This window comes from Pelecanus crispus, chromosome 2 (genome assembly GCF_030463565.1).
Source record: "Pelecanus crispus isolate bPelCri1 chromosome 2, bPelCri1.pri, whole genome shotgun sequence".
NCBI lineage: Eukaryota > Metazoa > Chordata > Aves > Pelecaniformes > Pelecanidae > Pelecanus > Pelecanus crispus.
The window spans coordinates 18,706,280-18,733,391 of record NC_134644.1 but is presented as its reverse complement, the minus strand read 5'-3'; the positions used below and the strand labels follow the sequence as shown (position 1 = coordinate 18,733,391).

Here is a 27,112-nt window from a genome sequence, read left to right as displayed (position 1 = left end):
ACATCTGGCCAGCACATAGCGCAATCTCCAGAATCTTTAATAAAATAAAAAAAAAGCCCAAAACATTCATAGCCATTTGCATCTGAAAACAAACAGGTGAGACAAGGATGCACAACGTTTGCATGCAGCACCTGGGAGAAAACTAGCACTTTCTCTTCCTACAAAGCTGACCATTAAAAGCAGGGAGTGGAGAGAAATGGCTCAGAAAAGCTGCCAGGAGCGCCGCTTCCCCTCCCGGTGGGGCTGGCTCCAGGCAATGCTCTCCCCTGCCCGCTGGCATCCCCTGGGTGCCCAGGCTTTTGGGAGGGTGCTTTGCCCCTGGTGCCGTCGATGGTCCCGTCCCACCCAGCGCTCTTCTTCCTCCATTCCCCCACCTAAGAGAGGTTGAAACTGCTCCCTCTCATCAAAAAAGATTCAGTTTCGATGAAGCGCTGTTTTCCAGGGTCAGGCTGAAATAACCCTGACCCATTCTCCTTGCAGCTCAAACACTGAGAAACCGACAAACTAAAGGGAATTAAAAACCAGCTTATTTGATTTTTGCTGTTCAAACTGAAAGAAATGCAAAAAATGAACAACCAACTTAACTAGCGGGGAGCGGGCAGGATCTTTAAAATCCACAAGGTTGGGCTATCACATCTGGTATATTAAATCTGACACTGTCCCTGTAGTAAAGCCATTTCCTTTTAATCTTTCTTTAGAAAAAACAACAGAACAGCAAATTAAATGCAATCCTCTCCTCAATTCTCAACTCCATGCTATTTCGGTGTTGACGAATCAGGTCATGTAATAATAAAATTCCTGCAGAAATATGATCTTAACTGCGTAACCTTCAAATTGCAGTTATGCTGCTGTGTGCATTTAATACTGTACTTGACATTCTCCTTTTCCATTTCACTTCTGGATGACATTAGGATCTGCAGCAAGGACCTCCTTCAGCTCTCCCAGGTTACCATTTATTTTAAAGTATCCCCAAGGTCTCCAGCACCGTTTAGATCAAACTTGCAAAAGTCACTCGTACCAGTGGTTTTTGCGGGTCCCTCGAGTTGTTTCTGAAAACAGGTTCCATTGTGTTCATATTATGCTTTTAAATTTTATAGCTCATTTTTAAATTACATGTTAATTTCTAAAAATGTTAAATTGCGAGGAAAAGTTGGCAAGGACCACACAAAATCACAGCACTGCTCTGCAGCTTGCGTGTGTGTCTCTGTAGTACTTATGTGCATGGCTATACCCTTACATTTAAGTGCTCTGTATGAATGTGGGCCTGATCCTGCAGCATGCTGAGGGTCTCATCAGAGGTGCTCAGTGTGCTGCAATAAATGACCCAGGATCACGCTTATAAATCACAAACTTTGCAGGATCCAAATGAAAGAAAGAAAGGAAGGCGAGAGGAAAGAAAAAGGCAGTAGTAATGAAAACACCAGAAACAGAGCACACTCCTGAGTATAAACGTCTAAAAATAGAGATCAAACATCTTCAAAAATCAACCAGTCATTCAAGAGGTTTTTTTAAAAGCCACCCTGCTTTCCAGGCCTGCAAGTCTTTAGTTTCCTCACTATTTTTATTTGTTCTGGCTTTTCTACTGTGCTAAGTAACATATAAAGTGAAATCAATGAAAATCTGCCTACAGAAAAAAGTTAGAAAACTCCCTGTCCTGCCATTTCATCTCTCTTTCTCTCATTTTAATTTTTGCTTTCGTTCACCAAACGCAGCTCACCAGACAGCGATATCCCAGAAAGTTGGGATTTTTCATTTCCTTGTGCGATAACGATGCAGAACATTTTGTTCCCGCAGGTGACTGCCAATAGGGTACTCGCAGACCAGTGCAGCGTGATTACAGAAAAAGTCAGCATTTTAGAGATCCGTAAACCAACAACTGACGTTGCCGCTTTAGATTTACATCCAGCCTCACTATAAACATTATTACAGCTTTTCGTTCTAAGATTTCTGGAGGGCTTGTTGCAGCCGGACTGTTGTTTCTGCGTGCGTTTGTACAACAAATACAGATAGGCGAGTCTGGTTTTAGTTATTCCTGCCACACGGAGAACCTGCTGTGAATGACAGCATGCCAAGGAGTTAATGAAAACTTGTTCTCCAACATGGATTTTTAACTAAACAAAAACACCGAACCAAGCCTTTCAGTGGTCAGTTTAAGACACATATTTGACCAATTATATATATTTATATAGTATACCTGCACTAGGATTAATCCGAACTGAAATTTTCTGCCTTAAGTGAACACATTCGCATATGTCACGTTATATACATAAGCGTATCAGCTTACGACAGAAACGCTTACATATGTGACATATCCGAGTACGGCTGCACCCTTTCCCGGCTGCTCCGTCCTCCCCGCGCCGGCCGCCCGCACAGCCTCCCGCAGCGGCTCCCCGGCCACGCAACCGGAGCGGGATGGAGCGGCCGGGGGAGGCGGCGGCGGGGGCACCGCACCTGCGAGGGACCCAGCTTGGGATTGCTGCTCCTGGCCCAGCACTGAAGCCGCTTCCCACGAGCTCGCAACAACCCTGCAGAGGTACGAAGCGAGGCCACTCTCCTGACCGACGCTTATAGCCTGTCCTTGATCTTTCCACGGGATTTCCCAGTTGGGTGAAGCTGGAGTAGCATATGGTCCCGTGTTTATAAGCATGTTAATGACTGAAATGGGAAACTGTACAACCCGTTTTCCTTATAAACTTTAAACTGCAGTTTCTTGGGTTTGTCATTGGACGCTGCACTCGTACCCTGTTAATTTGGCGCAGGCTGTTGCGACGCACGTGGCCACGCTGACCCTGGCTGGCACCGGGCGAGAGAAGTGGCTCCCGAAACACCGATGTGCCTGAAATCAGGGTCCGGCCCGTAACATGAACCAGATGCGGTGAGTAAGCTTTCTACTCATGATCTGCTACGAGAAGTTTCTTTTCCAGGGAAGCACGATAAAGAATTTGCTTCAACACCAAAGACCGCCCGCTCTTAGCACAGCAACCTTTGCCAAACGTTTCTCAAAAATGAAACGTCAATCGGTTTTCACTCTGTGCTTTTTGAAATACTAGCCAAAATGTCTTCATAAACGAAAACATCTAGTAGGGACTTCACAATTCTGCTTCAACCCCTTTGTGTTAAAAATTAGCTGTTTCACTTAAAAAATTGCAGCAGGGAGCTCCTTATAAGTGGCGATATCTCACTTAAAAATACACTTGCTGCTTTCAGGAAGGCATGAGTGGTACAGTCAGACGTACTCTGGTATTTTGCTTAACCAAAATGGATTGCAGCTATTTTTGACCACACAGATACAGCTCTGCTACATGACTGCACTGAGAACTGCCATCCCAGGTATTCAAATTACAAGACATAAAAAAAAAAAAAGTCCTTATTTATCTCTTCCTATTTAACAATCATTTGGATAATTTCATCTATTTGTAAACAGATTTCATGAACGCATAATAACTTGAAAATATCTGCTTTGTTCCTGAAGGGCTCAATTCCTGCATGTTATCATCAGAAAATTGTTAATGGGACTGCAATCTTGTAGCTGAAAAAAGCCTATTTACACCTGTTATTTCCGGAATGTGCAGACACATATAGGAAGGATATACCAAATAATATAGTGTGTGCACATGATCTTTTTCTTTCTATCAGCAGGCTACTGCTTGCCTGCTTTGGAAGTGTAAAAAGAATAAAACTGTATCTTGAGAGCTGCTGGTGAATTCTCATCAAAGGCCACAGCACTTCAAAACATTAACAAAGATATTTAAGAACTGACTTAAACACTATCTCAAGAGGAGTTCCAGGAATGTCAGTTATGAACTTTAAGGACAAATATACTGGTTTTCAGTCATTCCAGCCCAGCTTGTGAACTCACACAGTTACAGTGTGCCTGCCTCAGCCTTCTCATTAAAGACCATATTTTTCAGTGCAGCTTGAAACTTGGCAAGAAGAACTTAATCCGGTAGCAAATTTATTACAATTTTTAAAAAGTCATTGTGTCCATTTTTAAGTTATGGTATAAAAGTACAGAAAAACAGAAGTTTACATATCCAAGCTGCTGCATCTGCTCTTGAGTAACTTTTCACTTAAAAATAAAACTTGGCAGACAATATGCCCATAATGCAGACCAAATGCATTTGGTATGTTGAAAAAGAAAAGCTAAATGAATGGAGAGAGTTAATTTTGAAACTTATTCATCGTGCATGCACTATCCTTGCTCCCCACAAGATCCCGTTTCTCTATGGGGCCCCCACTCCCCCCTCGGTCATCCCCTGATGACCTGCACGCAGCAACGTTCTCCTACCCCCACCAGATCATTCAGCCTCCTGAAATACTTATGGTCCCTCCACAGGGACAAAAAAATCACATGAAATGTGCCAGGAAAGAGAGGGCAAAGGCTGCAAACTTGAGAGGCTGCAAAGGCGAGGGGCACCTGAACCTGCCTGCCAGGGAAGCCAAGGGGAACCAAGTACAACATCTAAATCTATATTAAATTTAGTGCAAAGCCCTCCAGTACTTTTCATCAATATTCACCCACCCCAAAAGTGATGCTGCCCACAGGGTGGTCGCTGGCAGAACCCTGAGAAAGGGCCCGGGACAACGCGAAGGGCTGCTGCGATGGGTGGAAACCCTGAGACGCTGGTGGAGACCTTCAGAGCTTGAGATGCAAAACTTCATTTTTTTCAAAGGTAAGGGGACAGCCTTTGCCTTACATCCCCAAAGAAATACAGAACAAGCTTCACAAGAGGAGCCTTCCAGCACTCCGGGCCCCACAGGGACCTGAACAGGTCCTGACCTTGCCCTGATTTACAGCAATTTATTGGCATGAACCGGGCAGTCCCATGTGCCTTCCTCTGACTGGTAACACAACAGATCATATAAATCATGCTTTTATGTTTTTATTGATAAGATTAAAATAATAAATTATGTGTAACCCTTCAAAAATCATTAAGCCAAGATACTTAATGGCCAAGTCTGTGGCCCCTTAGCTCAGTGCACTGTGTCTGGAGAGTAATGCACCTGATCTGGTTAAAGCCGTCCCTGCTCACGGCAGGGGGTTTGGGCTAGATGACCTCTAAAGGTCCTTCCAACCCAAAGCATTCTATGATTCTACGGTTCTATGATTGGTCTAATCCATGCATTCCTAAGAGATTCCAAAGGGCCACGCACCAGAGAAGGCACTCTGAGGACAGAAAAGATGCTGTACAACAGGGGAAGGTGTGCATGTGCGCTCCATTGGGGGACATATGGCTCACGTAAGTGCCACAAACGGCCACCCCGAAATTTCAAAGCCCTCCTCTTCCTCCCAGCTGGGGCCATGGAGTATTTAGTCCTCCTCTAGTCCTCCCTTACTGTAACAGAATGCTCAAGAGTTTTCTCCTTCTTTAGGCTTTCTCCTGCTTTAGGTTTGTCTCAGTGCGGACAAAAACGACCTGCAAGTGTCATTTCAAAAATCAGCCCCATAGCTCCATTCAAAAAGCAAACCAGCTTCATTAGCAGTCAGTAACAGCATTTAACTTCAATACTGCTGATAGAACTTCTCCAGTGAATGAGAGGGTGGACAGGAGTTTTCCACTCTCGTACGAGAGGACAGCCAGGAGTGATCTACTCTCCTAAAAGGCACAATCAGGTGACACTCATTCCAGGTGACACCATCCCCCAGAGCCGGCTCTATTAGAAATGATGCAGAAAGAATCCCTTACCTGTCCGGTAGACAAAATTGCCTTCTGTCTCTGATGATGACGGAGACACCAATTCCTCCTCAAATTCATTGGAACTAAATGAGCCAGAGTGATTCCTTTGCCTTGTTTTTTCCATCATAGCTGCATTAGTAGCCATGACATGTCTCAATGAGTCATTTAGGTAACGATTCAATAAGCTGCTTTTGTATTTGGGGGGTGACACATAATCCTCATTGGCACTTGTTTCTGGTCTCACTCCTGTTTTTATTACTGAACTTTCAGTTTTAATCACAGTGTGGTGAACTGGTTTGTTGTATCCCCCTTCATTCATATGGTTTCTTGGAGGATTTTCTCCATCTGAAAACAAAGGAAGAAAGATACAGTATTGCATTGAATACCTAATATTTAACAAGATGCTTTCCCTTCATGTTTTAAATTGCTATAAATATAACTAAACCTAAACAAGTAATTTTAGGCTTCAGCATTAGACAGTGATGTTCATTTTCTTCTGTTCACACATTGCTCACAGGAGTTCCCAGGGTTCTCAGACGTTCCAGCTATTCCAAATTAATTAACTGTAGAAAACAGTGTCTGGGTCTAATTTGTTCATGAGCAACACAAGGCCAGTAGAAAAAACTGAGAAGTGCCCTAAATCAATGATAAACATTTCAAAATCTGGGTGAATAAGCCGAATTCTTACTATCATAACTTGAAATTTGCTTCCTCTGCGTATTATGACGTACTTAAGCACATTTGCTTAAACTGTACTCTTTTAATTATCCTGCAACAAATCTTTTAAAGGGAAGTGCAAACCAAAGAAATGTGAGGACAAACTGAAATCAGAACAAAGAGAATTGAAACTGAGTACCAATTGAAACATATTCTTCTAAAAAATTCACATACACATTTCTGACAATGTTCTGCAGCATTTGTTCCTGTCAGTGTATCTCCATGTCACAACTGATTAAAAAAAGCACCCACAGACGTAATTAGTACAAATGTTCTATTAAAAATTATAGGGTGCAATTTAAAAAATTCCTACATTTGTTAATTTGGATAAGAAAGAGAATTTCAGTGCACCTTTTAAGGAAAATGTTTGCTGGTAAAATAGATTAAATTAGTAACAGTAATATTCAGTTTACCATGTAATATGCCCCACTGAAGTTAATCACATTCTCTTGTTAATCAGATTCTCTTGTTAGTGACATGACATTGCTATAGCCCTTCGATCAAGGAAAGTACCAGTCAAGACATTTCTCATTTCCTTAAACCAACAATGTAATCAATTTTTTCCGTTAATGCAGATTAAAGCAATAGGCTTGTAGAATCTAATGAACTAACAATTATCTTTCTAGTAACTGTCTAGTAACTGTCACCCCGATTAACCTACACAATCCTGCTTTGCAAGGCTGCAGAGTAGTTGGGAGCCAAAACTGGCACCTAATTCACAAAAAGTAAAGGCGGATCCACTGAGGGCGTTTTGTGAGAAATCAGAGCTAACTTAGGGTATCTGGTACTTCATAAATATGTTTTAATTGGTTTAAAACTGATAAAAAGAGTGTCAACAAACCTTCAGAGCATGAGTCATCACTGCTCACGCTGAGTCGTTCAGCATTTCCCTGAACGTATTTGTTGTACAGTTTTATTCGTAAAGCCCAGCTAAGATCTGGTTGCCTGACAGTATTCTTCAGGCGACGTCTTGCATTGGCAAACCAGTTTGATACCTGCATACAAATGAATGGATTAGTTTCCCTTGAAAATGATGCAAATAAACACATCTAACCCCTATAGTTTTAACGAGGTTTATGTATAAAATATTTATTGATTGATTAGGCATTTATGCCTAATAAAATGGCAAACAAGGGAAACATGAACTGGAGTCCATGAAGCTATCACTGAGCAGAGCAGGAACCTCAGACAAGGCGGCAGGTTCAGGTTTCCCACCCTTCCCAAGTGTTAGCAAACCCTCATTATTAACAAGGTTTTAATTAAGGTATCCCAAAATACTAATTTTATATCCATCTTTCTTTTTTTTCCAAAGATAATGCCCTGAACTTTCCATACGAATCTTCACTGTATTTCTGGCATCCTAAATGAAAACTAACAGCTAATGTTAGGTAATTTGCCTTTGACATTTATGTAGGCCATAATAATGCTGTCGAACAGAAAAAAACATTCTGAATTTGGTTATATAAAAGCCCAGATTCTCCCTCGTGCCTTATCAGTACTCTGACAGCTTTACACAGAACATAACCTGCTTTGAGTCACTGCAGAAATCAACTATTTGCTCTACAGAGCAGCAGCTTTTATGAACTCTTTCTGTTATGGAAACCCTAAAAAGCAGTGAAGATGCAGATTCCTCACACAGGGACTACTAAACAAGACACTGGCTTGTCTTCGTTCTTCGTTTTCTAGTTTGACATTGCAAAATGGGTGCATGTTAGCGTCCTTCTTGCATACGGGGTCACCACAAATTCAGGCTCAAACACAAGGATTTCCCAGTGCTTTAGCTACCAAAGGAGCAAAAGGGCACAGTATAGTCTTCTGTGCCAGCAGTGCTAATCAAACCACCAAATGGGCGCGTACTTGCAGTGATTTTGCATGAAAGCATACCTGAGAAAATGCTGGCCTTGATTCTGCTGCAACTTAAAAAGCCATAAAATAGGAAATACTGATACTGACAGAGTGACCTTACCATAACCTTACTACGAGCAAGAGCAGAGGCAAGCTACCTACACTCTAACAATATTTGTTTAATGATAAATCAGGTCTTAAAAATGCTATTTACTCCTTGCAGGAATAAGTGTATTTTGACATGACCTCTGCAAGAAGGAGGCAGAGTAGCATTACTTGCAAAGGAGAATGTAAAGAATGCTGGGAGAGTCTACAGCCCCGCTCACAACTTTGTGTTGTGAAAAGTGCACACAGAGGAAGCCCAGCCTACTGCAGTCATTTCTGACCTGGGAACAACCATACCATTTAATTTATGTTAACCTGCAAAGCAAGTTAACACATGTTTTATCAATACATGCTACCCCACCTACTAGAGAGCCAAACTGTAGACCGCAGTGTTGGATTTTGGCCCTAGTTTTGTCATCTGTCTATTGTAGCTAAGGCTGTATAAATTGCACAGAAGTATTTGGCTAATTATTCTGGATTGATAAATCTCTTCTAGGGTGATTACGAGAAAAATAAACACTATCTGCTTAAAGGAAAAATGAAACTTTGGTTCAGAGTCCAGTTCAGAACTTCGCAGCAGTGCCTTAAGCCTGTCACTTTGATTTTACTTAAAATCACGTTTACATGAAACAGGGTTCCACCAAAAATACAGTGAGCTCCGGATCAGCGCTTAGATGCCAAACACGTAACTTTAAAAACCATGCAGTTTGCTATGACAGGTTAGAAGACCAGAACTGTAGCTGGCAGAGAAAAGTAAGTAATTTTCATTCTCTTCCAAGGCTACTTGTTTATATTCATCATATTGACACAGCAATCATTATAGTAAACCAGAAAGGGTGGGCTGGAATCCTTCCACTTTCTAACGCTGTTAACAAACTCACTCCAGACTGCTCAGCTGAAGCAGCAGTCACCTGGCTGCTGCGTGATTTAGCGTAACTCTGAAATCAAGTATGTAATGATAGAGATGGATCCATCCAGGGTCCCACTGAGTATTATAGCAGTTACTGCAGCATTGTGCAAAACTGACAGCTTTCCAACATCTCACTAGAAAGAGGTTCATTATGCTCCATTTCATTACATAATGAAATATTTCATCAGTGAAGTGCCACGTACAGAAAAGAAAGATAGGGTAGCATTAGTGTGACTCACACATAAAAGCAATTAAATTTAGCAGGAGTGATTTTTGCATGGTACTCTTGGTTTATTTTGGGCTCATTCTTCCCATGCCAAAACTTTCCTTTCTGCATATCAATATGAAAAGATGAGTCATATTTTAAGACTTCTGCTATGGGAGGAGGAAATAGTAGTATTTGATCATTATGAAAGAACCTTAAGTCAACATTTACAACAGGAGCTTTCTGGTACAGTGCAAAACAGCAAACCCTTACTCCAGAAACTCTTCTCCCAAATGCAATTACAACAAGGCCTGTTAAAGCTGAAAGCAAATCCAGTGAAGAGATTTTTAGGTTACATCTACAGTGTGGTATCTTGGGGTGCCTTCCTGCTCTCGGGCACTGGTGTATGTGGCTGGAAAATCCTGATCTTTAAGACTTCACAAGACTCAACACCTCTCCCACTCTTCGGTCCTGGACAGCCTCCAGGTGTGCGGACTGGAAGGGGCTGCACGGCCACAGGCTGCACCAGGCAGCACGCTCAGCCTGAACTCCAGCCACGGGCTGGGTTACTGCAGGCTCTTCCGGCTCCCTGAAAGCCAAGGACAGTTTTGTCACTCATTTCAACCAGCCTCAAATGTTACCTTGTGTATCCACGCGGTCTTTAAAAAGTTGCGTGCCTACTGCTCTAGGTCCCACTCACTGCACGTGCCCGTTTGCACCGCACTTACTTAAGCTATTACAAAAAGAAACAACCTAAGCGGCCAGAAGCCAGCTGTCCTTTACGACGGCCCCAAGTTACACTACTGTGACCTCCAAAAATAATAAAAAACCCCAAAACAATGATTTACATACAAGCCAGTGGGGAAATCCTTGTCTCAGAAACCTCCCAAAGAACTAAGTGTCTTGAAAAAACGCATGATGCAACTCACTATTCTTATAAAGCAACAATCACGCAGTTCTTCAAGAAGTAAAAAGACAAAACCTGAGGAGAACGATAATAGATGTACTTTCCAGCATTCATATTTTACAGCAGCTCAGTCATTCCCAAAGAGCATCAGGTACTTATATCGGCATCATGAGATATTGACCCTCTGGCTTTGCTTCTGAAGAGACTCTTCAATTTTATTGTAATTTGTTCTACTTCACTGCTTAAGAGTGGCCAAAGTTTCAGAAAGGGAACAGAAATCAAGCGATTCTCCTCCTCCAATAATCCAGATATGCCTTTATGGATCTGAATACCATTAAATCTATAGCAGCACATAACCAATATATTAATCCTAGTATTGCAAAAAACTTCTCTTCAACAATACGTCCATTCATATTTCTTTCTGGAAGGAATATACAGCCATTATTCTTTTTTATTTCACAAGAACGTCTAAACCAAAATTTAAAACCAAATAAATCAAGCACTGCGGTAATAATACAAATGAAAATGTAGCATATTAATAGCATATTAATAGGACAAATTATTGGATTCTGAATTGGAATCTAATTGGAGTAAAACATAAAATGCCTTTTCAAACTATATTGCTTTTTTGGTTTCCTGCTTTGGCAGTTGGGGAAGTAAAAAACTTTGCACTGTTGGACTGAAAGCTGCAATAACATTTGCCTTGAGGACACTCGAAGACCTTGTTGGCCTGCTCAGGAATAAGTCAGCCCAGAATTTGCCCCAGGTTTTGCTACTACTTATTAAGAAACAAGATGATTTATGATTCCTGCAAAATCCTACCTCCTTGAAAGAGTCTGACTTTCCTTCTGCAGTACTGTCGGACACGCAGCTGGAACGCTTGCTGTCCCACTGCACCCAGGAACAGGGGATTAAGCCCAAGTGTTAGTGAGGTAGAATAAATTAATTTAGAATCAGCCAACTGGGTGATAGCAAAACATGAAAATAAAATAGTAGGAAGATTTGACATGCAGACACTGTCCTAATAATAACAGTAGACAACAGGGCTGGATGTTCACCTCCTCGTCTCACAGAAGGATAACTACGCCACAGCCCTGCAAAAGGTCCTTTGGGTAGATGGTACATACTGCAATAAGGTTCCTTAGATGAAAGAAAAGCACATGGAGAAGAGTTACAGCCGTAATTACTGTGACCAACATCAACGTCCAGGCAGCTGCTGAAGAGCTTTTCCAAGGTCGGCAGTCAGGTGAAAAACAAAAAACCCCAACCATTCATTCCCTAAGCGGCACTTTGGCGGAAACTCAAAGGGATTTTCAACAGTATCTTTTGTCTTCCCTAGGGCTTCCAGTGACAAGGTGTCAGCACACGAGGGATGCTGGGACGACGTAATAGCTGTCAGCAGACCACAGCCTCCACAGGACTGGAAAGCTGTGGGGGCAAGCGTGCAGTCCCACCAAGAGCGAACACCACGGGACAGCACCGAGAAACGGAACGACAGCAGGAAATGTGAGACAGGACAGCGAACGTCAAGGCATGTAACCCGCAGAAAACATCATACACTGACTCCTGGTTCTCCAACGATGTAAGGTGTTACTAGATTAGAAAAGCAATCACAGGAGACCCTGGCTGATGATGCTTTTGCAAAGTGCCCCTCCTGGGAGAGAAGCAAAGCTTTCCCACACATACTGAAGCCCCGTCCCGAGCCTGCTCTTGGTTATACTGCTCAGCTGAAAGAGCGCTGCCTTGGGGGAAGCTATTTCAGATGTACCCAGTCTGACTGAGATCACAGCCTGGCGCTTTCTCTCTCACTCTCAGAGAACAAGAATTTTGATCTGGATTACAGTCTTGTTCTTTCTGGGCATCCAAAAAGTAGATGTGGGGCGTGTGTTGTTTTGTTCTTCCAGGCTCGGGAATTACTGCCGGTGCCAGACGTATGTATTTACCTCTCGTACAGATGCTATCGTATTCCTGGACTAAAAGAGCATTGCACCCAAATGATGGAAGAAACATCTGGGCCTTCTTTTTGATGGTGTGCTTCTGGAAATGAAGATAGATGTTCTGGTGTGCACAGCTCTTTCAAATACTACCGTTCATAGAAATAAGGCTGGTCAAATTCAGCTTCAGCGTAAATCCACTAGCATCACAGGGTCTAACGGAGATAAATGTAGCTCTCCACGATTCTTTTTAATTTTATTCTACACCTTACATAGATCGCAAAACTCTATGGAGTAGTGGTCACGGCTCACTTGATGCTTTTACAGAGGCTAACACCGCACATCCCCATCGGGATTTATCAAAGCTGCCACGACAGAAATACTGCAAAAACCCACCAGGTTTTTTTTTCCCTTGACTGTTCGTTCTGAGGCATTTATAAAAGAACAGGAGAAGAACTCCTCAAGATGTCATTAATGCGAAAGTCTCCCAACATGTAGTCTGGATGTATGTTTTAAATCTCATACAAAAATACAGAAATGGAAGAACAGCCATTTCTATTCTAAAAGCCATAGTCCAATAAACTACTCATATTGAATTGCAGCATTGAATGGACAGTGTTTATGTAATTACATTTTTAAAAGTCTGAGAAAACCTTTCATGTATATTTTTTAAAAGCGAGAGAAGTTGTTTTAACTCTATCTTCCAGTTATAACTGGCATTTTCTGAGACATTAATATTATTTTTGTCAAAGCTATAGTGTTTTTTCTAGTGCGATAGTTTCACAGTGAGGTACTAAAGTGTAAAAGTTTCCCATTTTGCTGTTACTAGGATCGAAGTTCATAGCACTGGCTTTTTTGAAGGAGTACTCAAAATAATAATGCTGAATTGCCACCTTCATTTTCTAATACCTCATGTTATTTTGATATCTTCATGTCCTTTGCAAAGCGATACATAATGTGTTAGGCAGAGTGCTGAGGACCCGATCCTGCAAACACATGTGTTTCATTTTATGCACCTAGCAGTAGCTCCCAGTAAGGAAATTAGATTATTCACAACGCATAAATCTTTGCAGCATCCAGACCTGAGATAGCATCACCCAGCAACCGATAGCATTTAACCGCATATTTCAGTAGAGTGCCAGATGGCAAAGGGAACAAAGGAGTAAGATTTATAAACATTTGCAGCCAACTTTATACCTCTTGACGGCACCACAACTGCCAGTCAGTTCAGGGGAGTTTTACCTGAGAGCAAAACAATTACTCCCCGTGGCTAATTACACCGTAATGATAATTCCCGCAAGCCTGCGAAGCACAGTTGCTGCAGGCTGAGCCGCTGCGCACAGTGAGCATGGTAACGCTACCGGCGGGGCAACAGGTGATGGCTGCTACCAGGATAATGTAACTGTTTCCCTTCTAGCCCGTTTTCAAAAGGGAAAAGAGCAGCTCCCTACAACTTCCTCAGCAATTCCTGTTCTGTGCTGAGATCTGCCGTTACTGACTTTTTTTTACCTGAAGATTTTCAAAGACTAAGAAAAAATATTTCCACGGTATTTACGAACGAGATTACACGGTGGGGGCACCTGTTCCTAGGAGGGGAAGCACACGCCTTCCGCCGACTGCCTTTAGCACTTCTGCGGCCGGATTAGCCCAGATGTGGGAATTCCTGTTTGGGGGACAGAGTCCTGCTGGAGGGGGAGCCCTGGGGGGGGGGTGGAGGGAAGGACAAGCACAGAACCTTGGCCTTGCTGGCTGCCCCTCGCTCAGCTCGCAGGGGGGGTTTGGCTGACGCCGTCCCTGTCCCCCCCGTCCACGAAACGCCCCAGAGCAGCCGCCGGAGGAGGGGGTAGGGGGTCCCTTACCTGCACCAGGGTCATCTGGGAGCCGAGGGCCAGCAGGATCTTCTCGGTCTTGGTGGGGTAGGGGTTGTCGCGGTGCTTGTAGAGCCACTGCTTGAGCGGGCGCGCCATGTCCTGCAGCGCCTGCCGCTTGTGCCGCACCTTCCCGCCGCTCTGCCGCGCCCTGCCGCGGAGAAGGGGCGCTCAGGACGGCGGCCGGGGCGGCGGGCACCCGCCCGGCCCCCCCCGGCCCCGGGCACGGCGCCGAGCTCCCCGCCGCGGCCGCCGCTGCGGGGGGCGCGCAGGGATGCGCGGGGATGCGCGCAGGGATGCGCGGGGCGCCCGGCCCGGGGGGAGCCTGCTAGGGGGGATCTGTCCCGGCCCCGGGGTGCGCCCTGCCCGGGGGGAGCCGAGCCCCGGCCCCGCGGGGCGCTCGGGGACCTTCCGCGGCCGCAACCCTCGCCCCGGGCCGGCTGCTCAGGAGAAGGCGACGCCCGCAGCCCCCCCAAAACGCCCCGGCTGAGGGTCCGGGGGAGCGGAGCGAGAGGGGAGGGCTCGGGGCCGGCTTCGCCCGCCCCGGGCGCTGGCCGCGATGATGCTGCGGGCCCGGGCGGCTCCGCCGCGGGGATTTCAGCGGGGCCGGGGCTCCGCCGGGGCGGCGTTTGAGCGTGCCGGTGCTTTCGGTGCTCGGCACCCGCCAGGCGGGCGGTCGGTCTGTTTACAGAGCGGCTCTGCAGAGCCGCCCGAGCCCGCCTCGCACAGCCCCGGCCCCGCACCCCCGTGCGCCGCAGCCGGGAGAACGGCGCTGCGGCGCGGGCTGCCCCCGGGGCCAAGCGAGCCCGCCCGCCGCCCCGAATTTATTTGCCAGTCATATCCAGAGATACCCGCGGCAGCGAGCACCTCCCGGGTCATTTCCCTGCTCGGGGCCGGCGGCGAGGAGTGCTGCCGGGGGAGCCGGCGTGCCGCTCCCTAACGCCGCCGGCAGCGACGCGAAGCGGCCCCCAAAGCCCCACGCCTGCCGGGGAAACAGGTGAAACCGGGGGAATCAAACGCGGCTCCCGTTAAAAAAAAAAAAAAAAAAAAAAAAAAAAATTAAAAAAGGAAAAAAAAAAGGAAAAGGTGGTTGGTTGTTAAAAAAAAAAAAAAAAGCGAGTGAACAAAGCCGGGGTAACCCGAAGGAAAGCCCAGAGGCGGGCTGGGGCCGGCGGCGCGCCCGGCGGGCAGCGCTGCGCGGGGCGGCGGGAGGCGGCTCCCGGCGGCGGCGGCAGGGGGCGCCCTGGGGCCGCGCCGAGCCGGGCCGTGCTGGGCCGAGCCGGGCAGAGCCGGGCCGGGCAGGGCCGAGCCGGGCCGAGCCGGGCCGGGCAGAGCCGTGCTGGGCCGAGCCGGGCAGAGCCGGGCCGGGCAGGGCCGAGCCGGGCCGAGCCGGGCAGGGCCGTGCAGTGCTGGGCCAGGCCGTGCCGCGCCGCGCCGAGCCAAGCCGTGCCGTGCCGGGCCGTGCCGAGCCGTGCCGTGCCGGGCCGTGCCGAGCCGTGCCGTGCCGGTCGGCCGCAGGCGCTGCCTCGTCCAGGGCTCCCTCGGCAAGCCAGCTCCGCCGCGATCGGCTGGTGTAACAACATTTCGATGCAACATAACCTGCGTCCTACCAACCAGCACCGCCGCTAATCGTGCGGGCTGATGCAATCGTTAAGGTGGAAATTCGGCAGCAAAAAAACCAGCTCCTGGGGCTTTCTCGGTTTCGGTGCCTCCCGACTGCGCTCCTTAGTCTTTACTTTGCAAAGCTGACCCGAAATGTCTGGTCCGCGCTCGCCGGATCAACCCTTCGAGCTACCGGCTGACAACCCGCCGGAGGTAACACGTCCTCTCACCGCCTCCCATTTCACCTGTTCCAGCACAAAAAAAAAAAAAAAACCAGCCGCAGACGGCTCGGCCTCAGCTGCCGTGTTAGCAAACCCGCTCCTAACATCCCCCTGCCCAGCCCTTGACCGGCAGCGAGCTGGTCCGTTTGAAATCCCGTCCCAGGGAAGGCACGGGCAGCGCAGCTCCCTCGCCGCTCGCCCAGCGCGCTGCGAGCCGGCCGGGCGGGCGGGGGAAGCGCTGGGGGCCGCGGGGCGCCCGCCCGCCTCAGCCCCGGCCGCGAACCGGCCGCCCCGGCACCGCCGGCGGGGTCAGCCCCGCGGCCGCCCCGTCCCGCAGGCGTCCCCCCTTCCGCCTGGCGCCTCTGTTTCGGGGGCTGTAATTACGTGAAGCGCCCGACCAAACCGGACGAGCCCCGGTTTCCCCGGGTTGTTTTTGTCTGGAGGCAGGGAGGGGGAGGTCAAGCACCGCAGGACAGGAGCGCTCTGTCTGGCACATTCCAGCCCAATCGGACGCCTCCGCATCACCTATTGCCGGAATTTCCCACCGTAGCTGCGGAATGAGAGTCCCAGAGAGTACGGACCCGGGGGAGCGGGGGAGGACCCATCTGGAAACCCGTCTCGCAACCCCAAACCGGCTCCGCGGCGGCCGGGAGCCCGGGCGGCGGCGCGCAGGGGCCGCCCCGCGGAGCCGGTGCGCGGCATACCCCGTCCGCCGGTTCCGCAGGCTGAGGCTCTCCTTGATGGACGGGCTGTCGGGGAGCAGCACCTCGGCGTGGTGCGGCCCCTCCACCACCCCCACGTAGGGCCGGCCGCTCCGCTCCCGCTCCTTGGCGTCCTCCTCGAAAAGCACCTGGCCGCTGAGCTTGCTGAAGACGATGGTGTTCATGGTGGGGGGCTGGGGGCCGCCGTCGGGCTGGCCGCCGGCTCCGAGGTGCGGGGGCTCGCTCTGCGCTGCGGGGAGGCGGCAGCCGTCACCGGGCAGCCGCGCCGAACCGCCGAGACCCGCCCGGCGCGACCGGCGGGGAGGGGGGGGGGGGGCAGCGCGGAGGCACTGGGAGCCGCCTGCCCACCCACGGGGGGGGCCGCCCGCCCCTCCCACGGCCCGGCCCGCTCCCACGGCCCCCCCACCCAAGCCCGGTCCGCTCCCGCGGCCCGGCCCGCTCCCACGGCCCCCTCGGCCCGGCCCGCTCCCACGGCACGGCCCGGCACGGCCCGCTCCCACTCGCACCTCGCCGCCAGCCTCCGCCGCGCTCCTCGCTCCGTGTCGCAATAGTTCGGAGCGCGGGTTTTCTGTTGGGTTTGGTGTTGCTCTCTCGCTTGCTCTCTCCCTCTCTCTCTCTCTCCTTTTTTTTTCTCCCCTTTCCCTTCCCCTCCCCTCCCCCGGAATGATTTTCCCCTTCCCCCTCCCCAAACGGGGAGGGAAACAAATTGTTTTTAACGACCACCAAATGCGCAGAGCCGGCGCCCGGAGGCACAGCCTCCGCCGCAGCCACTCACACTGTCGGCACCGCCGCTCCCCATCCCCCCGGGGGCGGGGGGGAGGGGGGGGCACCGCCGGCGAGGGGACCCCGGCAGCCCCGCAAGGGCACGGGCCCCGCCCGGGCAGCGCGGCGTCGGGGGGCGGTGCGTGGAGGGGCGGTGGGAGCCCGGCGAGGGGCAGCCGAGGGGACGGCAGCGCACGGCGGGGCAGTCCCCGGTGTGCGCGGGGGCGTCCCCCGGGAAAGGCGGCCGAGGACACGGGCTGGCGGCACCGCTGCCCGCGGGACAGACCCCCGACGGGGGCGCGGGGCTCAGCCGGCGCGGCGGCGGCCCTGCTGGCGGCCTCCGCCCCGCGCCGCTCATTAACGCCGGCGGTTAATGAAGCCGGACCAGGAAACATCCCCTCCGCCCCCCTTCTCCGTCTCCTCTTGTCGTCGTCCCCGAGGCTTAGAAAACGCGAGCGCAGCCGGAGCCGGGAGGCAGCCCGCTCCCTTCAGCATCCCCGGCGCGGCCGGCGCGCTCCCGCGGAGCGGCGATGCTCGGTAGCCGGCGAGGTCTGCACGACCCCCCGCCCGCTCCCACGGACGCGCCCCGGCCCCCCCGGCTCCCCCTGCCCCGCCGCTCCGCACCCCCCGCACCCCCCGCCGCCCTGCGGCGCGGCCAGCCCGGCCCCGGCCCCGCCGGGCTTAACATTTCGGTTACTGTGCGCAGACACGAAGAAGATGGCCACAGTCAATATTTACAAGGATGTAATTCAGACGTTATTTGACCGCCGCGGGCGAACGAGGAGCAGCCGTCTGCGCCCGCGGGCCCGGCGGGACGTGCGCGGCGCGGACCCCCCACACCCTCCACGGCACCTCGCTTCCCCGTGGGCTCCCTGTCCCCGTCCCTGTCCCCGCAAGCGTCACCCCAAAGGACCCGAGTCTGCACAGCCGCTACCGGCTTTACCCCTTCCCCTCTCCATCACCCCGGCCTCGTCCCCTCCCGTCCTGCCAGGCCGGGGAGGCCGCCGCGGAGGGGGTACGCCGTTCTCCGCGGCCCTCGGAGCTGGGGTGGTGGGCACAGGCGGGCCGGGGGCCGCCGTCTTCCCAGCCCCGGAGCCGCGGCGGGGGCAGGTACCTGCTGCGGGCGCAGCCGCCCCGGGCACCCCCGTCCCCCCACCGCGTCCCCCCGCCCCGGCTCTGCCGCAGCGTTTCTGCCCCGCCGTGGGGTGCTTTCTGCACCCTCCCTGCACCCCTCCGTCATGGGCGCGTGACGTCACGGCCGCTCTCTGCGACGTCACACAGCCACACGCATTGTGCAAGGGGGTCCCTGGAAGAGCGGCACCCTGGCGTCGGGGATCACCAACCCGACTGTAATTTCTCCAGTTGCTGGAGGGAACCAGGAGAAACATTGGGGAAGGGGAATGTGCTGAAGATGCCCCATCGTTCAGCGAGAAAAATCGCTATCCCCCAGGTGGGAAAAAAAACCCACAAATAACTTGCTGCCAGTGCCCGGTCGAGAAAACGAAGGATAGAAACGGGTGTAAATGACCGTGAGAGTGCTTCTGCACAGCCCGTGCGACCCGCGCTCCCACGGGCCTTTGGGCAAAGTCCTGTCCGAGGCTCCGCCACAGTGCGTGCGCTCAGAAACAGCTCGGGGGGAAAGGCGAGCTCACAGGGACACCACGGGACAAATGCCTCCTGTTAGCCTGTGCTTATTAGAGGCTTGCTGCAAAACACTCAGCTCCAACCCTTGCCATGCCCGGCTGAACTGTTTATGACCTGGGAAATATTGTTATAATTAGATTACAGTGAAAGGAGACTGAGAAAGTGATGGGCTTGATCAAAAACAAGCTCCTGAGAGCTGCTGCTCACTCCCATGAAATGGGAAGGTGATCTCAACCACTTGCAGCTTCATACAAGTATTTGCCCCGTTGTCTTCCCATTCCCCTCTCCCAGCCCCTCTGGCACAGCAGGGGTGGTCCCCTCTGGCAGGGGAGGCGCAGGCTCTGGCCCCCAGCTCCCGAGGGAGGCACGGATGGGGCACGGCAGGTTTCTGTGGGCCCTGCAGGCTGAGGCAGCCTCTGGAGCAGGGTCAGCCCATGCACTGGCAGGGTACAGAGCAGGTGCCCTTGGAAGAGCCTCCCCTCCTGCCTGCCTGCCGTGGTGGGATGGATGCTCATTCCCCGCCTGGTGGCTCAGGAGGAGCTGAGAAGGCAAAGATAATCCTCCCTCATGTCTTCTGATGATGGTGCCGCTTGGGCATAGGCTCGGGGGATCCTTGTCTGCACTTGCAGGGTACGTGGCTGTCCTCAAGGACATGCATGCTCCCCAGGAGCGGCGGGGGTGCGCGCTGCCCACCCGCCTGCTCGCCCAGAGCCGGGCAGGGCACGGGCAGTGAGGGCAGCAGGTTGCTGAGGGCCTGGCAGATCCCACACGCACACCCAGAATAAATCACAGCAACAAGAGCCGAGGGCAGAAATCAGCATTTGGAAAGCGGCTCTGGAAAAAACCAAAAGTCTGTGCGGGGCAGGCGCTGCCAAGCGCGTCGAGGCAGCGGCAGGAGCAGTTGGCACCGCGGCGCCTTACAAGCCTCTAAAGCAGCGAGATCTCCCAAATCATCACATGTAAATCTCACACACGCCCGCCCCCTCCATATTTTATTACTTAGATCACAGTTGAAAAGCTTAAATGAAAACAGGGTTTCTATTTCCAGGGCTTGTTTAACATCGCGAATGTGATACAAATTGTGGGCTTCATGTTTTTAATTAAGGTTACGTACCCAGCCATGCATGGAAAAGTAAGTCAATAGCTGCTGGCCGCATACCACGGCCCGCAGCCGGCTCCCCTGAGGACGGTGCAGCGCCAGCTGATGGGAGCACCGGGGCTCCCATGCATCCCGCAGCGGGGTGGGGGCCTGGGGTGCAGGCGGAGCTGGGGCACCTGGGGCTGGAGCTGCAAGAAGCTCCTTGCTGGTCCTTGTAACACCCCTCTCCCAGCCCTTTGCCCACGTGCCCAGCCTCAGACAGCCAGCAGGCTGGGCCGGCATGCCAGAAAGTGGCAGCAAGGCACCTTTCCAAGGGATGTCGTGCAGAAAGACCCTAGGAGTAGTGCTCTGGGGCCTAATCTGTCTCACTGGAGGAGCCAGGAAAAAATCAACCATGCTGTCAGGCTAAGAGGAGAATTTGCTCCCAAACCTGCAAGTGATGGAGCTCCCCAGTGCCAGCCCTGCTCCAGCTGGTGGAGAGGCTGCAGCCCCAGCCCAGCTGCCCATGGTGCATGGCCACGGGAGCAGGGGGCAACCCAAAACCAGTTTGGTAGAGCGCTGTCTACGCTCCTAAATACGGTCCTCGTTTCTGGTTTGCACTCCCAGCAAAATGTTGCTTTTGTCCCTTGCTTCGTGCTCTGGTTATTTTTTAAAAGCTTTCAGCAAACATTTTCTTGGTGTTGCATTCTCACAGCTCCCTCCTCCAGCTGCAGATTCTTTCACAGCAAACATATATGTTTGAAATTCAAAGAATTTCCTCATGTCCCTGGTACACTCTGCACTATGGCATGCTGGGTGGCTAAATAACTACAGCCACGTATGTTGAAGGGCCTGAGAAGTCGGGTAGGTGAGAAATTGTTTAGGATTATTTAAAATGAGGTGTTATCTACACTGCAAAATAGCCACACTTGCAGGGAGAGCAGCTGCAGAGACCTGTTGCGATCCACGGCAGCAGCTGGGTCAGCACTGAGCAATGTCTCAAGGCACACGTAGACAAAGATGAACCTGCTTAACCAAGCTGGCTGAAATGGTGCCTCAAGGGGTTTGCTCTGCTTCTGCGGGCAGCCAGAGCTGGCAGAGCCGTGGCCTTAGCAGGGGCTCTTCCTTCTCAGCCTGGCAGCCCCCAAAGCACTGGGGTGAAATAAAGTAGGGGTGAAGTTAAATCTCGTTACATGGAGTTTTGTTAAATATAATCCTAAGGAAGGAAGAAGCGTCCTCTTTGAACATTCCGCGGGACCAATGCCTAGAACAGCCCCTGGCTTAGAGCAAGGGGGGCTCAGTGCTCCACCCTTGGGAACAGCAGTGTCATCATACTGGGCATACAGCACCTAAGGGGGGGGGATAATTATGTTGGTCTACTGGAAAGCAAAGATAGGCTCTGAAGTTTCCACCTAATTACAGGCCTTTTTGCATGCAAAGAGCTGTGGAAGAAATGAGCTTTGGAAGGTTTCTCAACAGCAGTGAAGGAGCACCTGAAAGATAAAATGTGTGCTTATTTCTCTTCTTTATGGGTGTTTGGTTTGGAGGAATTGGTAAGAGGGTGTACTGAAATGGAAACATGCATGCAGGTAGCAAACACATCGACATCAAGTGTGACCATCCCTAAAGCAGCTTTGCTGGTGGTGCTGCGGCAGGTGGTGCTGTCAAACAGCAGGGGCAAAGGCTGCGGGGAGCAAGGAGGGCACCAACAGCAAGAAGGTGAAAGGAGGAGGTTGTCAAGAGGACATCCTGAAGCCTGGCAGGTGTGACCATTAACCAAACCCCGGTTTCACGTCCAGGTCCAGCAAGACTGGACTGAGACAAAATTATAGGCTGTAGCTCCAGTGTAGCACTCGGCGTAACTCAGATATTTCCTTACCATTGACACCCGGGAAAGGTGTTCATTAAAAGAGCTGGTCTGCTGTCTGCAGGCAGCTGAATGCTGCAGAAAGGTGGACCAGACTTCGCCTGATGAGAAAGCCAAAAACAAGAACAGCACCAGGCGCTGTACAAATGTGGGAGGCAACCTGGTGTAAAGGTCCAGTTCTTGTCTTCCACAAAACAGGAAGGGTTGCATGCTATTTGTGTTTAGAAAGGAGTAGGCTGAGGGCACAGGCTGGGTTGTAGAGTGGACTTACGTGCTATGACACGTAATATTTTGTCACCTGGCTTCTAGCTCAGCTCAGCAATGAAACCTAGAGCCTGGGTTATGGCATGGCAAGGGAAAGTGGGCATGGGTCTTCAGCTGCAGGAAGAGGTTAACCATGAAGCTGTGCCTTGAACCCAGCCTTACACAGGGCTGTCAGGTGTGGGGGGACCGAGGCCACTCTGGGGGCAGGGAGCTGGGCTAGCAGACATGGGGAGGGAGCAGGTGCTTCTTTGGGAGCTGCAGCAGGCAGTGCTATCCTCTGCTAAGAAGCAGGGTGCCCTGTGGGGTGGCGTCCCTGGTGACACCCTCAAACTCTGGAAAAAGCGCTGGGGTTAGTGGCAGCAAAAGCCCCAGACAAACCACAGACCAAAAAAAAAAACCCCTAACCCATAGCTGTTTATTCATCTAGGAGGGTGGAGGACCCAGTTCTGTTCTGCACCTTCTTGATATGTTTTGTCCTAAGAATTAACAAACAAAAACATAACAAGATCTCCAACCAAGGACTAGATCTCAGTTCTTTCTACTTCCATGTGACCCCCCCCCTGAAAGATGCAGAAAAACAAGCTCCTTACTGATACTCAGGGGCTTTATTTTTTCTTGCTGCTCTGTTCCACCTCCATTTTTTGTTGCATTTTTTAGATTTCCATCCCCTGGGCCGTGTAAAACAAAACACCTTCCATAGGCCCCCTGCTGTGCTTCGCCTGCTGCGTGCAGTGGACATGGGGAGGAGGAGGGCCGTGGTGTTTGCGGGAGCCGTGTTTTCCCAGCGGCCCTTAACTCAAGCTCTGTCAGGGCTCTGTGACCAGCCCCAAGGGCAAAAGGGCTCCAGAGAGGGGCCGGGTACTTTTCCTGGGAATGACAACGGTGTGTAATGCAGTGTTAATTAGGGGGAAATGTAGTTAGCAGGAGATGCTGTGCAGTTTGGTCTGGGACAGAGTTAGTGGCTCAAGACCAGGCCTTTTGGTTATTCAGCTTCATTCGTGTGTGTGAGCTGTTCTCCATTTCATGCTCTTAGGACCCAGGTGGGATCTTCTCTGTGTGCGTCACCAAAGACCCTACTCATGGATCTTATGGCCCACCTGGTTTCTCCAGTTCTCTGCCCTCCTTCAAGTCAAGCTGTGTGTGGGCTGCACCAGTGCGCACCGTCCTTCCTCTGCTGCTCATTTTTGCTTAACCCCAAGGAATAAAAAGCCAGAGACTCAGGCCTTACATAAGTACATGAACCCTTTTTTCTGTACAAACAGGAGCTGAAACATCCCAAAAGAGGCTGATTTTTCTAATTATGTTGTAATGTATCAATATAATCAACATTAATAATTTTACTGTTACTTATATTTTATTCTTTTCATAACCATGTTTCTTTTAACTGAGTTTTAAAATCTGTATTTAATATCATTTCAGGAAATTCACATCTTCGGTGCCTTTACTGGCCAAGGAATGATTCCATTCCATTTAATGTAGTATCTCAGATGGCTGATGTCTGCTCTACATTTGAAAAATGAATGTGGATTTGTTTGGATTTAACCTTAATGGTTACAGGTCACATTGCAGAAATTACTGCTTTGAAAAGTTAAGGATAAATGTTGAACAGTTGATAACAATAATAATAATTCTAATTTTTCTTCAGCCACCTGTGCAAAAATAAACACTGTACGCTGTTGAATTCCCTACTATTTATTCCTGTTTTTCCATCTAGCACCACTGGAAAGCATAAAGTCAGGTATTTTTACCACCAATATGCTTCAGTATTACAGATATAGAGGTCAATCCATCATTTTTAATAATTATCTGCAGAATGGTTCAAACCATGAGGCATATTTGCTCAAGCCTGCCTTTTCCGGGCAGGGAGAGAGGAGGATGTGTGGGAGTGCAGGTGATGCAGTAACGCACAGGGACACTGTGATTCGTGTGGCGTCAGCCTGGGACCTGCCACCTGGGACTTACTCTACCAGCCCCAACTGTCGAGCGTCCCCAAATACCCAAAAATGTGAACTAAACTGGCAAGGTGGAGGGACAGGTGTGGGCTGAAAGGACGGAAGGGGCAGCTGCGAGGGGCTGACTCCGTTCCCCACTTGAGCCGCACGCGGTTTTGTGTGACCTCGAGGATTTCACAATCCCCGTGCTTCTCTTCTGCAGCTGTAACACGGGAATAATAACGCTTCCTTCCCTTTCTCTGCTTCCTACTCTGCTTTTGGCACACGGCTAATACAAGAGGGCTTGTTCTCAGTTGGAATCTATCAGTGCTACTGACATGTTAATAATACCAGCAGAAACGTTTCCTCTTTCCTTCGCACTGACAAAGCTCTGCGCGGGGTAGCAGCTCCCAACACGTCAGCCCAGAGCATATTCACTTTCAACCCCAAATCTGAGGCATTTTCTGGAGACAAGACAGAGAGGATACAAGATTCAGACTGACTTTTAGGATTTTAAACAGGGAGAAGTAGTCATAACATGCTTCAGTTTGATGGGCCTCCAGTTATTGCATAAAAAAAACCCTCAGAAACATCCTCAGCCTCTTGGCTACTTGCACAGCATAAAAACTTGTGCGGTTGAGTCAGGGTTTCGATGATTTTCTGTCTAGAAGCTCCCCTGGTAGATGTTGGGTCCTGGAGAGGACAGGCAGAGTCGGAGCATGTTGCCTTGGCAACGCGGATGTAATTGAGGGGATTTTGTGTCTTGAAGGAAACCCCCAAAGTTAATGCCAGTTTCTATAAAAGCTGTATGGGGTCAGGCACCCGGAACCACCCGGGAAGAGCTCCCTCCGGGACACGGGATCCTGCTCTCTCCGGCTCTGTTCAGGGGTCACCCAGTAGCAGCTTGGTTTCCTGCAGAGGAAGCCTGAGAAAGTCTGAGGATAAAATAAGGTTGAGGAAAGATTTTCTAAAGATGACTTGCAATTAATGTTTTTGGCCTGAGTTTGAAAATCTCCTTCCTTATTGCTTGCAGTCATATAAAAACATCTCCCTAGTTGTTCTAGCTTTTACATAATTGATAATTTATAAATCTCCAATGACTTAGAAGATTTCTTAAAGTTTTCCAATAATAATAAATATGTTTATTCAAGCAGATTAAAAAGTCAGGCAGAGCATATTAATCTGTTTAACCGCTGCTGATAGCTGTACTATCTCCTTTTTAGTAGAACTGAAGTTAAAGCTCTGTAAATAGTTTTAAAATACACAAATGTTACCCTAGCAGAAGCTAAAGCCAAAGACTCGAAATGTAGTTTGGCTTTCATAAGCTATTGCCAGCTCCAAATGTCAATACCCAAGGAGAGGCAACAAACTCATACTCTGTCTGTGTTTTCCTCCTTGTGTACAGAATAGATGGGTTCTGCAGGGTGCAAAACATGAGGTGTAGCAGCATAACTCATGTACAAACCGTTACTATTTATTATTGGTGAGGCTGAGGCATGCAAGCCAGCAAAGGAAATAGCTGGCACATCTTCATTAATTCCTTCTGGTTCTAAAGTAGTTTTCAGGAAATAATTCTCCAAGACCTTGGCTACACACACAGCGTATTTATTCGGAGTTGGCAGGGGCACCAGAAACCGTATAGTTCATAGAGCCCTTGTTTCTTTGGATCCTGAAGGTGTTTATCAAAAATGATTTTTAGACAGATTAGAGCTACACACACATACGGTACCAGTTCTACGATACTTGCTGCTGTCTTCAAGTACTTTAGGTTTAATCATAACCCTCATCCACCCTATGAATAAGCTTCAGAAATTCCCCAATTACATTAATGGTTATTTTGAAAATGAGGAGCCATCCACCTTAGCATGTCAAGTGAATATTGGCTTTGCAGGGTTTTTTTTTTTCTCCAAGATATTTGAATATAACTATTATCTTTTCTTCTGTATTGTCACTATTTGACTTGTGACCTCAGGGGTAGTTTTCTTGTTGCTTTGAGATCTAGCTATGACTAAAACCAGAAGTTCAGATACACATTCAGACTTTTTTGTCTGAAAAATAGACTGAAAATCTTGAATATCAGTCTCTCTCATGAGATGTCCTGATTTCATGCACTACAGCAGGGCCAGAAATAACATGAGAACAGCTTTTCTCACAGTATTTCGGTAGTTCTTTTCTGCCCATTGCCAAAAGCAGGATGTGAAGACATGCATGAACATTAAAGCAAACTCTTATTAGAATAGTTCAAGTTCCTTTTGCATTGTGGTAAAAATTTGTGTCAATTTTTATTCTATTCAGACTATTTCAACCCTTTCAGTACTTCAAAAATCTGTCAGTGTTTTTTAATAAATCATTTTGCTAGCTTAAATGTGATTTGTGGGTTTTCATCTTTTCTTTTTTTTTTTTTAAGCACAGGCCAAGAATATGACAAAGCGCTCAGAGCCAAATTGCACATTTGATTGTACGCATAAATGTTGGCTATCCCACTGGCTATCCCATTGGCTTTGCAAGCATTCCTCATTTGTGTAATATTAAGCATCCAGTAAGTGAGTGCTGGACTGGGACAGAAGCTGCCCTCAGGTGCCCGTGGGGGGGCCACAGCTGCCATCAGTGGGGACGTGCCCCAGGGCATAAGGACAGAACCAGTTTCAGGTTTGCATAATTAAATTGTTTCCTTCAAAGCTGTCAACAAATTCAGGTGCCCGTCACCTCACAGCATTTCCACAAAGTAGCAAAACGGTATAAAGTTACCTGCTTCAGCTGCCAGGGTAAATACTGGGAATAAGTGCAAGCACAAAGCAGGGTCGCAGCCTGCTCCCGTGTGCTCCTCCGGCGCGGGATGTGCCTGGGGCAGG

At 49.7% G+C, this 27,112-nt stretch overlaps 1 protein-coding gene across 1 annotated transcript in view; it reads right to left on the bottom strand.

Annotated features, from left to right (window-relative positions):
- The window catches only part of MKX (mohawk homeobox), a 44,438-nt gene extending 27,560 nt beyond the window's left edge, over nucleotides 1-16,878 (bottom strand). Inside the window, exons 1-4 of the mRNA XM_075706064.1 lie at nucleotides 16,697-16,878; nucleotides 14,161-14,320; nucleotides 7,237-7,390; nucleotides 5,688-6,023 (exon numbers count right to left, since the gene is read on the bottom strand). Coding sequence (XP_075562179.1) covers nucleotides 5,688-6,023; nucleotides 7,237-7,390; nucleotides 14,161-14,320; nucleotides 16,697-16,878 — 832 coding nt within the window. The remainder of the gene's footprint in view (nucleotides 1-5,687; nucleotides 6,024-7,236; nucleotides 7,391-14,160; nucleotides 14,321-16,696) is intronic.
- Between the last annotated feature and the right edge of the window lie 10,234 nt (nucleotides 16,879-27,112).